The following is an 18081-nucleotide window of genomic DNA, read 5'->3' on the forward strand; positions in this document are numbered from 1 at the left end:
GTAACAATCTGATTAAGTGAAATATAAACTGAAATAGATGTCATATATTAAAGAAAATGTGATTATAATTTATATAATATAGTAGACTACTTAAAAAACACAAATCAAAATATTTAATAAAATAATTTGATTTGTTCCCAAAGTTGTGTAAGTGAAATATGTTCATTTGTCAATACTTAAAAGATTAAAAGCTATGAAGTTTCCAACGTAGTAATAATAAATCTTTTCATACGAAGTAGACAACCACTATCTAAATTTACATTAATTTTGTCGGACGCAGCGCAGCCCAGTTATCAAAAAACTAAAAGCACTGCCAACAAAAACTAACTACTAAAATTAAGAATACGTGAACATTTATCTCGTCACTTAATATTCGTATGTGTTTCATAACTTATGTAAATGCATCCCATTTTAAGCGTAACTTGTCATTATAATTCTTGTTCGTTTTTTTTAATTAGTCTATGTTTAGTTAGTTTAGCATACATTTAAAATTAAGATACGTGTCAAGAATAAACACTTAGCAAATTAAAACATTAAATAAAAATAGCCCTCAGCTGATGTGAAAACAGAGCCGGCAATACGCATGTGATACAGGCACTTGCGAGGTACCATTGGCCATAATTCTCGTCAACCATCAGGAGGGCCGTACGCTTGTTTGCTATCATCGTGCAATAATATTTATGATAAACAAAATTCATAATTCGTTCCGCATTTCATGCAAAACGACTTTGTCTGCAAATGATCCACAGACCTTTAAATACTATTTTACCAAGTTTATTAATATTACCATTCAGTTTATATAATTATTAATTAAACGCGATCTGTCACGATACTTGAGATATGTTATCTACTAGGACGTAGCTTAATCAGTATAGTCAGCAGTCACATGTTTTTTATAATTGCCAATCTCTTTCATTGCCTGAGTTTCACCATCAACTAATTCTAGACTTAGCCTTATTAAGCCCCGTCTCCATATTGCGCTGCAAGCTATCGAACATTGGCTCGCGAGGCAGCCGCGCGCAATCGATACCGGGCTGGCTCGCGAGCCAACTCGATCATTCGCTCGCTCGAACGCGGCTCGCGACGAACCATTTTGTCGGTGTTTCGGCGCGCGGCAAAGGAATGTTCGCGCGCAGTTGGGACGGATGTGTACATATTTCAGTTGGCTCGCGAGCGCGGCAGCGGACATGGATAATGAAAAGTGTCGTACTTTAATTAAATTATACGGAACTAAACAGTTTCTATGGAATAGTAAATGTAGTGATTATCGCAACAGATCATTAAGAAGTGATGCATGGAATTAATGCTTTTAAAAGTTCGTAATCTTCTGATGTCATTCTTGTGAAATTTTGTAATGTAACATCAACTTCATATCTCATGTCTTCCATAAGTCTCACCCCACCATGTAGTATTCTATTCATAAACATCTTTTTCATCCACCATCGAACTTTCCGTTTAGGTTTCTTGTGAATAATATGATAAATAATTATAAAAGCGGCAGCTGCACGACGACGTACGTCCATGGTTCCCGAGTACAAACTGGTCGATCGTCGGATTCGTCGGATCGCCTGCCGCGCGAGGCCGCCGCGCTATAGTTCAAGATGGCGCCGAACTTGGCTCGCGAGCCAAAATACAGGTTTGCCGCGGTCGAACATTGCTCGCGCGGCCGCCGTGCGATATCGAGACGCGGCTTTAGGTTACTTATCACATTCAGTGCCAGCTACTCGCTAGGGGAGTTCACTGTTCGTAAGCGCTTTTCGCTACTTACGGTTTTTCCCGTGTTATCGGCTGCGCTCGTAGCGCGTAGCTCGCGCTGATGGCACTGAATGTGTTATTGTAGGTTGTAGTTTTATCTCAATACGATCTCCGTTCACAAATCAAGTTTCTTTACAGCCGACTTCGGGTTCGCGAGGTTCTTAGAAGAAGGCAACATGGCGGTCACGCTCTGCGGGTCACCGATGTACATGGTAATTTCAATGCTTTTACTATCTCGTCATGTATTTTAAATATAATTTTGAGGTATACCAGCGATGAAGGTAAACATCGTGAGAAAACTTGCTTGATACATTTACAAAAAAAATCAGTAGTGTGTGTTAAGTCCAGTACGCATTGGGCTAGCGTGGAAAAAAAAGGTCAATCACTCTTGTACAATGAGAGGAGGCATTTGGAGGCCAGTGGGAAGTATAATATAATTATTCAAAAGAAGTCAGTTATAGGCACCGCTTAGTTTAAAAAAAAAGTAGCTGATGTGATAGAGTGTGATTGATTATAATGTTGAAACATAATCCACAGGCGCCAGAAGTGATCATGTCGCTGAAATACGACGCTAAAGCGGACCTGTGGAGCCTGGGCACCATCGTGTACCAGTGCCTCACGGGCAAGGCGCCCTTCCAGGCGACCACGCCGCACGAACTCAAGGCCTTCTACGAGAACAGCATCGACCTGCAACCCAAGTAACGATTTCAACTTTTTCACGATTATAATGTGTAAACTATGGATTCGTACTCACTGAAGTAAAATAAAAGTTCAGCGAGCGGCGGGTTGCAATTAAATTGATATATTGACATTGACAGCTAGTTAAAAGACAACGCTAACAATAATTAAAAATGTAATTTACTAATTCTATTATTTGATGCACTCTAACTCGGTCAGCATGATTTTTACCAACAGTTTTAAGTACCTTCGTTTAAAGTAAACGATACGATAGGATACATTTGTACATAACTTCTTAGAAAGGAGAGGGAATTAGGCTTGGCGAGCCTGACAGTTGGAAGATTTCGTTATAAGATAATGTTAAAGTTTAAATATTATTTTATTGCTGAAGGCGATTTAGTTCTACGCAATTGAACCACAAAAACAGCGTAGGATCCTGAGTTATACCTACAGCTTTTTTTGTAAAAAAAATTAACAATATCGACCCGTCGTCAGCAAGGTCATGCCCGAATCGTATGAATTTAAATTGATACCTATACTATTACACCTATATATTGTAAAGAAAAACCAAGGTTGCTGAAATCTACCTATGAATATTTATTCTGGATACAAAGTTCGACCTCCTTCCTTCTTCCAAATGCACATTTTCGATCAGACGCTACTGGTTAAGGTTCAAGTTCAAACTGAAACCCTTGTTTTATTGAGAACCGTGCAAGGAACAATATTGACATATTTTTTATAGGATGCCCGCGGGCACTAGTCCAGAACTGTGCAACCTGCTGATCGGCCTGCTGCGTCGGAGCCCGCGCGAGCGCATGCCGTTTGAAGCTTTCTTCAACCACCCCTTCCACCAACGGCCCAGGACAACCTCCTATACGAGTAAGTATCACAATAAGCTATTTAAGAAGCTAAGCCTTATAATATTAGAACTTGTAATAAATGGGACACTTGATAAGACCTGTTTAAACGCCAAATTAAAATATATTTTCGTTTTCGACGTTCAACCAAACGTTTTCTCCCAAAAAATAATTTGATTCTTGCATTAAAGAGATTGTTTCATACTTATTATTTTGTCATATAAACTGTCTGTTGCTACATGCTGTCTTTGATACAAGTTCGAATATTTAGTAACGTTACCACCACCGATATCGATGTATGTACATTCGTAGCTTTAGACGGTCGGCGTTACTCCGCTGAACAAAACGCATATGAGGAAACCGTAGGCAGGCGTGGCTCAATCCGCGATTTCGTCGCTTTGCTACAGGTAGCTAAAAGTACATCCGTTGCAGACCAATTTTGGTGGCTATCCATAAGCCGCGCGTGGCGCTGTCGCCACCTAGCGGCCATATCTGTGCTGATCGTAACAGACGCGTTTTATTAGAGAGTGAGTCTCCTGTACCTAGTACTATTATTTATTCTGTGCCGTAGGTACATGAAGCCAGCCGATGACTAATCCTCGCTCTATTGTTTTATTGGTAGGTATGCTTTCGAAATTTGTCGCACACACAAACGTGCGAAACGTACCTACTTCATTCATGTGACAAATAGCAGCTTATAAATATTATATGAATTCATCTTTATCCAATTTTATTTTGTTGTTTTGTGTAGCTTGATGAGTTATTTCAGTACTAATAATAATATATAATAATAATAAAAATCTTTATTGCTTTAAACCTTAAACATTACATTGCACATACAAACCATACTATTTATAGACTTAAAATATATCAAAGTCGCCACCCGATGAAGACTTAAATCAAATATAGTGAATATATAATTATTAAATTACATGCAATTTATGATAACTAGCGGGTATGTGGGCTTAATTCGCCTATGTCATGAAACATTTCTTAAATAAACTTGTTATGGCAGTAGAGTGACGTGCTGAATATTGTTCAGGTTTGGATTCGGACCTGCCTGACATTATGGAGAGCGAGTTAGAGGCCCCGGCAGGGGGCGAGTGTTGCCTAGAGGAGTCATTGGACCGCCAGGGTATTTGTCTGCCAATACACTCTGATTTTTAATACCAGAGACTAAAGTTACATTTCATCGTGACGTATATTTTAGGGGTGACTCCCATTATAAGTTTCTTTGTCACTGCAGTGTTTGTGAGTCGTTCGTTAAAAAAACACTGCGTTTGCCGCATACCTATTTTATATGAGATATTCTAATGACACTACCTACATTGTTTTACGTGGTAAACACAGCGGTATGCGCATTGTCATTTTTCTACATTCCGGTGATGCATGCGTTCAAGCTGCGTTTATCGCATTAATCGCATTAAACAACCGCGAGCTTTAGAGTTAAGACCATGCAAATAAAAAATGGCAATAAAGGTAAATGATGGTTTAAACTAGATTAAAACTTTTTAGCAATAATTGTGGTCTCTGGGATTAAAAATCGGCCGTGAATCAGCTTTGGTCTGTGTGCACGGGGTGCGGGTTTGGCGTGCTTACGTGGGCGATCGATCCTATCTTATCACTGTCGCGTCATACTTATACGATATATCTAACTGATGATATCATAATATACCACAGCTAAAATTTCATTATGTTATGTATATACTCGTTAGAACCTATGTAAAACCGCCCGACTTTGTTTTGAAGGGTAAATGGATTATCAAGTCCTTAACAAGACGAGACAGTATCTTGAAACCGTTATTTTTTCCCACAATTACAAAATGAACGGTTTTACGAAAGTTTTATCTTCACATTGTTTTTTCAAGCATGAACGCGCTTCAAACTCGTCCACATTCATGACGCATAGTTTTGCTTCTGTGTATGACATTACATTTTTAGTTTTGTTTTTAGCATACTCACGTGTACAATGAACTCGAGTTCACAGCTCATAAAAAAAAACTTGAAGTAGCTAATTAATACAAAAACATAGTTGGATGTCCTAAATATACAAACTTGCAACTAAAGGGGCCCACTGATTACCAGTCCGCCGGACGATACCGGCCTGTCAGTTGTTCGGAGCTGTCAACTTTTTGTTCTAACTGACGGGCTGATATCGTCCGGCGGACTGTTAATCAGTGGGCCCCTTGACTAAGTACATGTACGTTTGGAAAATCTATTAATTTTATACCTACTTGGCTTATTTATTAGTAAAGTGCATTGTGCATGTTAGCACATCGACGTCAAAGGAATTCATAGCATTTGATTGCTGTTTGAAAAATTATAGGTAACTTTCATTTACACACGCTCTATTAATTTTATCCACGGACGTTTCACCCCTACTTAAGATATGTACAGAAATCTAGTACTGCATTGTGTCTGGCCAAGTTTGAAGAAAAAAACGGGTGATAAGTCAGCGTTTATATATGTAATTACATCGACATTTTTTAGTATTGATAGTGAACTTCTATGCTGAAATAAATCTATGACGCAAATTAGTAGATATTGATAAAGATGATTATTTGATACGATTGGATCTAGTGGCGTCATAACATAGCTTACTTTCCTTGGCCTTAGTGACAGTCTAATGTTAATTAAAAAATAATACAACGTGGAATGTGTCTGTAGCAAAGATCCATTGTATAAGATTTACATACAGCGTTATCTTAGTTTAGCTGTACGATAGAAATAACCAACAACTTCCATCTTCAAAATTTAAACGTTATTCCATCCATATCAAGCTATTCAAGAGAACGGCATATCTTATAGTTTTTCTTCTCAAGTATCAGAGATCCTCACGCTAGCTGTGTTTCAGCAGCAGCGGGGTCCGCGCCGGCGCCGAGCGCGACGTTGTATAAGATTTACATACAGCGTTATCTTAGTTTAGCTGTACGATAGAAATAACCAACAACTTCCATCTTCAAGATTTAAACGTTATTCCATCCATATCAAGCTATCCAAGAGAACGGCATATCTTATAGTGTTTCTTCTCAAGTATCAGAGATCCTCACGCTAGCTGTGTTTCAGCAGCAGCGGGGTCTGCGCCGGCGCCGAGCGCGACGGCCGCGGCGCGCGCGCCGGCCGCGTCGCGCGCGCTTCAGCCGCCGCCGCCGCTGCAAACACTCGCACCTAATAATACTAAGAAACCGACGTCCTCCGGTAAGTGATCAACTCCTATTTCACTGTAAGGAATATCTAGAGGAGAATAGGGATGATGACACATGTTGAATTTTATACTAAAATCTAGTAAAATAGACAACAAACAAGCAATTTATCACAATAATGTGGATATTAAAATAATATTTGGAAGTAATACAGAACCTGAAAGATTCAAAATATAAGTTTAGTTTTAATTTCCAAAAAAGGAAAAAAGTAAGGGCACCATTCGATTCCTTGCATTTTGTCCAAAAAAAGATTGTATAGCAACTATATACATAAACGCAATATTTCACCGACAAAAATGCAATTTTCTTGTTTTGTTCAAACTTCAAGATGCGCTCTCAGTGACCTTGACGTCACGTTCACATAGGGTTTTGTTCGGGGCGATTCGCGAGTGAAATATGACTGTGTCTTTGACTATCATTTCTGACTTTTGTATTGCTTTAATGCAATGGGTTCCATATAGACATTTGATCCCAAAAGCAAACCTGATCGATTGATTATCGTATATGCATGGTATCATTTGGGACTAGACAATGTTTCTATGCACGACAAATTGATTCGCAAAAAACCGTATCTCTAAAGTAAATTTCTCACAGCTCGTGAGTCGACAGTGTATAGATGTAGTTCATATATTATAAATTCATGCGTATGTTTAGTGTGTAGTGTGTAGCTAAACGGTGGCCGAGGTCAAACCTGCGCTGCGAAAATTTAAACGTTTCTACTAAAACTAGGTGCTGTAGCGAGAGCTCGCATTCATAGCATCCATCATTAGAGCTATATGCATTTTAACTTTTCCAGTGGAACCCACGCTTCTTCGAACTTATGTTCACTAGACTTAATTTTAATCACCTACACTTATACTTAGTTACAAATCTCTGTTGGATAAGCAACCTTCCTCGGACTGCTGAAGAATTCATGGGATGTTCCCTTCAAAGAAGCATTAACAGCTGTTAGATTTCCTGACGTGAATAAAAAAACTTATAAACAAACAGTGCCTCCTATTCATATGGGTGTCCGGACAAAAGGATTACCGGCAATGTCATACATGTCATGACTTTATTTATGATCTTTCAGACTATTATTAGGTATTAATTATATGCTCTACCTTCGTGTTGTTTTCCATTTAAATAATAATAATATGTTTTCCATTTAATTATTGTAATTTATAAAAATTGAGAATCGGCGATTCTTTTAAGTGTAAAGTAATGGTCCTGATACAATAATATTTGAAACTGATAACGACAAAAAACTATTAAAGTTCGAGCAACTTATTCAGATAAACCCTAGCCTGCCCTAAGGGGCGGTATCAACATTATTATTGTAACTCATTGTTTTTGACATGATTACCAACTAATGGACCATTCTCAGGTCGCTGGGCTGTGTCTGATTCATTTCTTTCTCGATAAAACATGTTATTAAAAAGAATGCAATCTTAATTGTATTTATTAACATAAAAAAAATCATATAACCCATTATAATCGTAAATAATTTCGTTACGTGTACGTTTTCGTTAACTAGTTAACAAACCTGACTTTGACATAATAGTTTACACAAACTATGAGCTATGGAGCTAAGTTACAATCACTTTTAATAGGTTACACATCAAATCAAGTAACAGTCAAAAATTATGTTAAATGTATGCTTGCCATCTTGAATGTAGAAAATAATTATGAATAATACATACATTATTGTATGATACGGTGTCGCTGGATAATGTTCTGCGCAAGCGACAGCGGCGTGCGCGCGCCATGCTCACTCCGATGTCATGTGACCTTCCACATATCGAAATTCGTCGAAGATTAATTGAATACTTGACACTTTATTAATTCCATGTACGTAATCTTGTAATTCTTGCTGTATTTATGTATAAGATAATGCAAATGAGTCCGGCCATTAGGCAGACGAGTCAAATCATTGACTTAAGAGTTATAATTTTAATCGAATACACGATTTGTTAATTTTTTAAATTAATATTTTACCTAAACATATTGTAATATACCTAGTAACCTTACGACTAAGTTGACCCTATGCGACGGATGTGAGGTCACTAGAATATGAACCTAGATCTCGGGCCTTGTAGGCTAATCACTTAATTAACTAACTTATGCTATCTTATAATAACATAAACTCAACACTTTAGTTGCAGACAACCCGCTAGGCTAGATTACGGTGCTTTGCACAGAAAATGTAACGCATAAACTACTTAAATGACATTCTTAATTACGTCAGCTGCAAAACAACTAATCAATGTTAATTTTACATGAAACCACGAGTTATTAATTTATTCATTTGGTGGTGTGTCAGTGGTCTACATTAGCGCTGTTACATTGCGAGCCTCATTACCATACAGTGGTGTCGTAGTCATAGGACACGGGTCTAGGGCAGGCTCCTCGCAGAAGTCACAGATTACTTCACTCGTTTGTTTGGCGCTCGATCAATATTCAGAAGGTGACCTGTGCGCTCAGCGCGTACTCTCGTACTCGAGTGAAATACTACGTTAAATGCACGTTTTTATCTGCATACTTATGCAGAAATAGCCCATCTATAAAATATTTATATCCTATACATAAAATATAGTGATATGCTTGTCTATTTTAGGAGCATTAGTATTAAGCTGGTTTTATTTTAGGTCGCCATTAGATATACATATTGAAAAAACCAAGATGCTTAAGGCTATCTGAATATGCCAACTCTGGTAGTCTGCAGTAAAATCAGTATTTAAATCATTCTACCGTCATCGACAATGTTAGCCGCCTGTATAAGTAATGGCACAAAAAACGATATTGTACCGGTCACGCACGTGATTCATGCCTTATTAAAAAGTTATAGGTACATGCATTATTAATTTATTATCCTATAGGTATAGCCTGTAATTTCGGCGGTGTCGTTAAAGTTCAAGCGTTCTGCGACGGTGGATATATATTTATAAGTACCTAACTTTAGCTATCGACGCGGAATACAATGTGTGAAATGACAAAAAAGCCCAGCTGTACCTGGGCACTAGTAGTGAGGTGACGTGTGTCCGCAGCCGAGTCGTCCGACACGACCTGGGCGGGCGAGGACGACTTCGTGCTGGTGGAGGCGGACAGCGGCTCGGGCGAGTGCTCCGCCTCCTCGGGCTCGGAGGCCGCGCCGCGCCCGCGCACGCTCACGCTGCCCGCCGCGCCGCCGCACCAGGACCCGCCGCTACCCGCTAAGGTACGAGTAGCTGCCATCATACAGGTATATATCAGAGATCGACAACCAACACTATAGTTCGTTTTTTTTAGCATTAGAAAGAACTTGAAAGAAGGTAAGCGATTTTGACATGTCTTTTAATTGAAAAACACTTTTTAAAAATCAATAACTATTACTTATGAAAGCAGAAGACTATAAAAGATCGTATTAGATTCATAATTGTTACATATTTACCGTAACTTATTTTTAAAATGTGTTTTTCAATTAAAAGACACATCAAGATTGTTTACCAAATTTCTAATGCTAAAAAAACGAAGTATAGCGAGCTTATATTACAGATTGGTATTGAAACTCCCGAAATTGATGATTTCTGTAAAATGGTTGCTGGATTGATGATTGAGTGTTAGAATAAGAATGCACTTATTTATTTATATATCATTTTACCTCAGACGGTGCTGTGTACTGTAGATGTTTGCGACGCTTAGATTATATTTTTACTTATTTTGCTATGCCATTTTGAAGGAAAGAATAATAAGCCATTTATTCGAAATTTCACGACACAGATAAATGTTACTCATGTTATCCTTTACGTTTACACTAATCATTTCTGGGTCACAAACCTTTCTCTTGTCATTACCCTTGCCGTTCGAAAACATGTTAACCGGTCACTTATCTTTGGCATTATCGCAGAGAAAACAAATTACGTACCCGTTTCTACAACGATTGTTGTCAGTAATTGAACAGATGACCTCTTGAAAATGTAATGTAAATGTTGCGAATTGTAGCGTTTGTTGCCAATTTGTATCAGTGTCGGGTTACAACAAGCGAAACGCTAATTGACCAAGCAGCAGAGAAACCAACCGTAGCAGTATACAAATCAACCTAACGTAGTTTTTTTAATGCATTCGCACGTAAAGTGAGCTACTGTGTAATGATGATACTAATGATAAACATCGCTACAAAACATACGGACTCCTTTTTACACACAAATATATTGACGGTTATAGCTCACGAGTTTCAAAGTCATAAGAAATGTGTTGTCTAATGTTATGAATTTTAATTCGTTCTTTAGTACCTATTAAACAACGCGTGGTTTCAGGAAATTCCATTGTTTTCATAAAATTTATTTAATTTTTTTTCAATTTATTTATTTTCCTTTAAATACAATTTTAACATTACAACATGTTGTTCGTAAGAGTAGGAAACGATTCCTCCGTACTAGTAAAAACTGTATGACGGCAGGAAGCACCACCTCTCCCGGATCACATTCAATCTAAGTCTATACGCATTATACATAGTATTTACGCATTATATAAAGATAAAGAAGAAAACAAAGAAACAAAACAAATGATAAGGCAAACAAGTTTTTAAGTGTATATATAACATAACAAAAACATTGTACAAATACCTAATATACGATGTATGTTTCAGAACCCGACGCCGTCCACCGCGAGCATCCAGCGCTCGCAGCCGATCTCAATGCTGCGCTCCAACCACTCACGGAACCCCACCAACCCCATCGGATCTCTCTCCCCGCCCACTGTAACTACCCTACTTTTATTTATACTAGAGATGCACCGGATATCCGGTTACTATCCGGTATCCGGCCGTTATTTTAGTATCCGGCCGGATACCGGATAGTGACCTACTATCCGACCGGATACCGGATAGTAAAATTAACATATTTTGGGGTAAAAAATGGAATCTAAAAAACAGTCACGGTCATAATGCTAACGACACAGTAGATAGAAATGAATACGTAACCAATGTCCCACAATACACTTATTTGTTTACACAAAAATACGCGCGCGCACTTGTCTATAAACGAACTTACTACGTAATGACATGATAAAACTCGTTACGATCCTAGAAATGTGTCCGCGCGAACGTTCACTACGAAACAGGTCGAAACCTGCACGACGCGCACCTGCAAAACTCAAAATTTAGGTACAGTTCTGCCGGCCGGATACCGGATATTCGGCCAGTGTCCAGGCCGGATATCCGGTATCCGGCCAAACAACTATCCGTTGCATCTCTAATTTATACCTTAGGGCCATATATTAACGTCGAATGACTCTATAGCACTCTTTTTATTACAACGTTTAAAAAATGTTTTACTACTCCAAGCTATACGTCCAACATGGTGATGGGGTCAGCTTTCCGTGTCTTTCGCTTCATCCTCGAGATCGCTTTCGGATACTTTGCACTCAATCATATCTTTTAGCACTACGTCCTTCCATCTTGTTTTCGGTTTACCTCTGCCTCTTTTACCGGGGATGGAAAACCGTAGATGACCGTAGTGCTAAATCTCCAACGTAGTCTGGTGGTCTCCTCTTTACGTGGCCATACCACTACTCTTTTTATTAATCAACTATATAATTTGATAAGATAAGCGAACAGAGGTCAAAGCTATACATATTTGGTTTTGATACATATTATCTTGTAACTATGTAACATGATAGTCTTTATTAATTATATAATTAATAATGATAGGCATATGTATAACAAGATGTAGTTGGAAAACTGAAAGCGCTTGTTTTCTTGCTAATAATATTTCTTAGTATAAAGTTCACTTCCGTTTAACAGTATCTATGATATTACGCAACGCCACGTGTATGACTCATTATAGTTACAGACAACTACGCAACTTTACTGTCGATTTGCAGTTTCAATGTTTATTTTGCGATAATGTTTCCCATGCGGCTGACCGGTATCGGTAGTTTGCTTTCTATTCCTAGATAATAGCGCGACAGAATTTCCCCTGCGTTATTTACAACAGCATATGTATTTCGTTGAGCATAATGGATTACCTAACTACTTACATGCAATGTGACCCATGGATTGTCCATAATATTTGACTTACCTACTTATCCTTATGTATAATGGGCAAGTTTACTATAGATAGTTTAAATTGTTGTACCTATAGCAGTCATGAAATCACATCTGTGCCCTGTTTATCAAAAGCTTGTAACTTGTAATAGTGGAAGTCCCTTTCTAACAAAAGCTGTCAAAAAGGGACTTCCACTTGTATTACAAGTTACAAGCTTTTGATAAACAGGGCACTGGTCTATAAAATTTTACACGATTGACGAGGAAATACTGAATTAAAATGGAAAGGGAAACATCACTGAATGCGTTAGGTACTTATGCATCATGATTTGGCGTCGACGTAACTAGTGCGGGAGCAGAGCCTTGAAATGCACGGTCGAAAAGAAAATACAGGCCACGGTAAATAGAGTTTTATGACAATGTGTTAAATTCCATATTGTGTTGCAGTTCCCGATGGGCACGCCGCTGTCGACGCGGCGGCGCAGCGCGTCGGGCAGCTCGCCGCCGCCGTCGCTGTGGCAGGTGTCGCCCACCAACAACAGCCCGCTGCGCAGATCCGGTAAGTGTACCATACGACCGTTTTTAGGGTTCCGTACCAAAAAGGTACAAAAGGAACCCTTATGGTGCGACTCTGTCCATCCGTCCGTCTGTCTGTCACATTGCTAAATATCTCGAGAACTACTGAAGCTATATGCGAGTTAATTGTACTCGCGCTTGACCGGTTTTATGCCTGTACTGTATTTTACACACAACTAGGATGGTTATACGTCTGAGTTTTTAGTCTTGGCAAGTGTTCGAATTTTGTACATACCTATAAAAGTGGACTGAATTGGACGCGCATTCCTCGAATGGGAAATTTTTGGATCTTTAATGATGCCCCGACTTTTAAAGCTATTTTTATATGAGTACACGACCACCGTGTTGATCCCCGGTAAAGATCTTCAATTACTATTAAATACCATTTGGCGTTTGCAAGCAAAATTACAGTCGGTATGTCTGTACGTGCAGGCTCATCTCCGCCGGTGCCGCTGGCGCTGAAGGGGTCGGGCGAGGCGTCGCCGAAGCGCGCGGCCACGCTGCCCGACGCGCTGCTGCGCGGCCTCAAGATGCACAACATGCACGACCCGCCCGTCTACATACCCAACCTGCAGGAGGAGACCATCCTGGCCGTGAGTACACGCTTAATATTGTACGTATGTGTGTGTGACTGTGGGTGCGTGTACAATTCCGATAATGAGAATAGGAGAGACCCACTACGCTACCAGAAAAGTTACCATATACATAATATACGAGAATCTGGGATCAACCTATCTGCACTCAAGTACATTCCCACATCCTAAACTCTTGCCCCTCCAGCCAGGAAAGGGCACGCATTTTGGCTGTTTCGGAAAGAGAATCTGGCTCCTGGTTACATGCTCTCCCCTCCTCCAACTATGGTACATTGCTCGACAACAATACCCTCAGGCTGGCTGTCGGTCTTCGCCTGGGATCCAACATTGTCTCACCCTATCGCTGCCCCTTCGGAACTTTTGTAGATAGCCTTGGACACCACGGTTTATCGTGTTCTAAGAGTGCCGGCCGCCTATCACGCCATGCCTGCCTTAATGACATCCTCCGTCGGGCCTTCGTCAGCGCCAACGTTCCAGCGATTCTTGAACCACCTGGCCTCGCGCGTGAATGACGGAATGACCCTTGTGCCCTGGAGTGTGGGACGGGCCCTTATTTGGGACGCAACGTGTGTGGACACCCTGGCACCGTCCCACCTCGGTTCAACATCACTGAGAGCGGGCGGGGCGGCCGCAGCTGCTGAGGCGGCAAAATGCCGCAAATATATAGCTCTCACTGACCGGCATATATTTGCGGCATTTGCAGTAGAAACTCTGGGACCGTGGTGCCCAGGGGCCCATAAACTAGTTCGGCAGCTGTCAAAAAAAATCTTCGAGGTCACCGGGGACCGTAGGGCTGGCTCGTTCCTCGCCCAACGGATCGGCATAGCCGTCCAAAGGGGGAACGCAGCCAGCCTTATGGGAACCCTCCCACAGGGATCGGACCTGGGTGATCTAGCCTAATACATATATACATATTGGGCTAGGTCACCCACATTATCTTTATTTCTTTTTTAGGTATTAGTTTTAGTTTTGTAGGTAGTTTTAATTTTAGGTTACTTTTTATTTTAAGTTTGTTATTAATTATGTTTATGGTTTTAATAAATAAAAATAAAAACATAATATACTAATGAAGCGGTTGTGCATAAATTCTTGATTCTGGATTAAACTCTCGTTCTCACGAAGGCTTGTGAAAAGTACAATCTCAATAAAAACAACCTAAAATCTTCAAATTGTGATACGTATTTTTGTAAAAGTGTTATATCTCTTTATAATGTTGTGTCGCAGGAGGAGCACAGCAAGGTGTTCTCGCAGCTGAACTTCGTGCTGATGCTGGGCGAGCTGCTGGCCGACCTCGCCGTCTCGTGCGGCGCGCCGCTCGCCGCGCTCATGGACACCTCCGACGGTCAGTACCAGACCATAGCCGCGCTTATCGACATTATCATACTACTGCTACTAACTTCGTGGTGATGCCGGGCGAGCTGCTGGCCGACCTCGCCGTCTCGTGCGGCGCGCCGCTCGCCGCGCTCATGGACACCTCCGACGGTCAGTACCAGACCATAGCCGCGCTTATCGACATTATCATACTACTGCTACTAACTTCGTGCTGATGCCGGGCGAGCTGCTGGCCGACCTCGCCGTCTCGTGCGGCGCGCCGCTCGCCGCGCTCATGGACACCTCCGACGGTCAGTACCAGACCATAGCCGCGCTTATCGACATTATCATACTACTGCTACTAACTTCGTGCTGATGCCGGGCGAGCTGCTGGCCGACCTCGCCGTCTCGTGCGGCGCGCCGCTCGCCGCGCTCATGGACACCTCCGACGGTCAGTACCAGACCATAGCCGCGCTTATCGACATTATCATACTACTGCTACTAACTTCGTGGTGATGCCGGGCGAGCTGCTGGCCGACCTCGCCGTCTCGTGCGGCGCGCCGCTCGCCGCGCTCATGGACACCTCCGACGGTCAGTACCAGACCATAGCCGCGCTTATCGACATTATCATACTACTGCTACTAACTTCGTGGTGATGCCGGGCGAGCTGCTGGCCGACCTCGCCGTCTCGTGCGGCGCGCCGCTCGCCGCGCTCATGGACACCTCCGACGGTCAGTACCAGACCATAGCCGCGCTTATCGACATTATCATACTACTGCTACTAACTTCGTGCTGATGCCGGGCGAGCTGCTGGCCGACCTCGCCGTCTCGTGCGGCGCGCCGCTCGCCGCGCTCATGGACACCTCCGACGGTCAGTACCAGACCATAGCCGCGCTTATCGACATTATCATACTACTGCTACTAACTTCGTGCTGATGCCGGGCGAGCTGCTGGCCGACCTCGCCGTCTCGTGCGGCGCGCCGCTCGCCGCGCTCATGGACACCTCCGACGGTCAGTACCAGACCATAGCCGCGCTTATCGACATTATCATACTACTGCTACTAACTTCGTGCTGATGCCGGGCGAGCTGCTGGCCGACCTCGCCGTCTCGTGCGGCGCGCCGCTCGCCGCGCTCATGGACACCTCCGACGGTCAGTACCAGACCATAGCCGCGCTTATCGACATTATCATACTACTGCTACTAACTTCGTGCTGATGCCGGGCGAGCTGCTGGCCGACCTCGCCGTCTCGTGCGGCGCGCCGCTCGCCGCGCTCATGGACACCTCCGACGGTCAGTACCAGACCATAGCCGCGCTTATCGACATTATCATACTACTGCTACTAACTTCGTGCTGATGCCGGGCGAGCTGCTGGCCGACCTCGCCGTCTCGTGCGGCGCGCCGCTCGCCGCGCTCATGGACACCTCCGACGGTCAGTACCAGACCATAGCCGCGCTTATCGACATTATCATACTACTGCTACTAACTTCGTGCTGATGCCGGGCGAGCTGCTGGCCGACCTCGCCGTCTCGTGCGGCGCGCCGCTCGCCGCGCTCATGGACACCTCCGACGGTCAGTACCAGACCATAGCCGCGCTTATCGACATTATCATACTACTGCTACTAACTTCGTGCTGATGCCGGGCGAGCTGCTGGCCAACCTCGCCGTCTCGTGCGGCGCGCCGCTCGCCGCGCTCATGGACACCTCCGACGGTCAGTACCAGACCATAGCCGCGCTTATCGACATTATCATACTACTGCTACTAACTTCGTGCTGATGCCGGGCGAGCTGCTGGCCGACCTCGCCGTCTCGTGCGGCGCTCCGCTCGCCGCGCTCATGGACACCTCCGACGGTCAGTACCAGACCATAGCCGCGCTTATCGACATTATCATACTACTGCTATTAACTTCGTGCTGATGCCGGGCGAGCTGCTGGCCGACCTCGCCGTCTCGTACGGCGCGCCGCTCGCCGCGCTCATGGACACCTCCGACGGTCAGTACCAGACCATAGCCGCGCTTATCGACATTATCATACTACTGCTACTAACTTCGTGCTGATGCCGGGCGAGCTGCTGGCCGACCTCGCCGTCTCGTGCGGCGCGCCGCTCGCCGCGCTCATGGACACCTCCGACGGTCAGTACCAGACCATAGCCGCGCTTATCGACATTATCATACTACTGCTACTAACTTCGTGCTGATGCCGGGCGAGCTGCTGGCCGACCTCGCCGTCTCGTGCGGCGCGCCGCTCGCCGCGCTCATGGACACCTCCGACGGTCAGTACCACACCATAGCCGCGCTTATCGACATTATCATACTACTGCTACTAACTTCGTGCTGATGCCGGGCGAGCTGCTGGCCGACCTCGCCGTCTCGTGCGGCGCGCCGCTCGCCGCGCTCATGGACACCTCCGACGGTCAGTACCAGACCATAGCCGCGCTTATCGACATTATCATACTACTGCTACTAACTTCGTGCTGATGCCGGGCGAGCTGCTGGCCGACCTCGCCGTCTCGTGCGGCGCGCCGCTCGCCGCGCTCATGGACACCTCCGACGGTCAGTACCAGACCATAGCCGCGCTTATCGACATTATCATACTACTGCTACTAACTTCGTGCTGATGCCGGGCGAGCTGCTGGCCGACCTCGCCGTCTCGTGCGGCGCGCCGCTCGCCGCGCTCATGGACACCTCCGACGGTCAGTACCAGACCATAGCCGCGCTTATCGACATTATCATACTACTGCTACTAACTTCGTGCTGATGCCGGGCGAGCTGCTGGCCGACCTCGCCGTCTCGTGCGGCGCGCCGCTCGCCGCGCTCATGGACACCTCCGACGGTCAGTACCAGACCATAGCCGCGCTTATCGACATTATCATACTACTGCTACTAACTTCGTGCTGATGCCGGGCGAGCTGCTGGCCGACCTCGCCGTCTCGTGCGGCGCGCCGCTCGCCGCGCTCATGGACACCTCCGACGGTCAGTACCAGACCATAGCCGCGCTTATCGACATTATCATACTACTGCTACTAACTTCGTGCTGATGCCGGGCGAGCTGCTGGCCGACCTCGCCGTCTCGTGCGGCGCGCCGCTCGCCGCGCTCATGGACACC

At 43.7% G+C, this 18081-nt stretch overlaps 1 protein-coding gene across 1 annotated transcript in view; it reads left to right on the forward strand.

Annotated features, from left to right (window-relative positions):
* Positions 1 to 18081, forward strand: part of LOC134653021 (serine/threonine-protein kinase unc-51) — a 54904-nt gene that overhangs the window by 30027 nt on the left and 6796 nt on the right. Inside the window, exons 4-13 of the mRNA XM_063508300.1 lie at positions 1894 to 1967; positions 2293 to 2453; positions 3176 to 3312; positions 6145 to 6154; positions 6331 to 6488; positions 9520 to 9689; positions 11100 to 11210; positions 12945 to 13056; positions 13506 to 13666; positions 14891 to 15008. Of these exons, the coding sequence (XP_063364370.1) occupies positions 1894 to 1967; positions 2293 to 2453; positions 3176 to 3312; positions 6145 to 6154; positions 6331 to 6488; positions 9520 to 9689; positions 11100 to 11210; positions 12945 to 13056; positions 13506 to 13666; positions 14891 to 15008 (1212 nt within the window). The remainder of the gene's footprint in view (positions 1 to 1893; positions 1968 to 2292; positions 2454 to 3175; positions 3313 to 6144; positions 6155 to 6330; positions 6489 to 9519; positions 9690 to 11099; positions 11211 to 12944; positions 13057 to 13505; positions 13667 to 14890; positions 15009 to 18081) is intronic.

The sequence above is a fragment of the Cydia amplana genome, chromosome 12 (assembly GCF_948474715.1).
Source record: "Cydia amplana chromosome 12, ilCydAmpl1.1, whole genome shotgun sequence".
NCBI lineage: Eukaryota > Metazoa > Arthropoda > Insecta > Lepidoptera > Tortricidae > Cydia > Cydia amplana.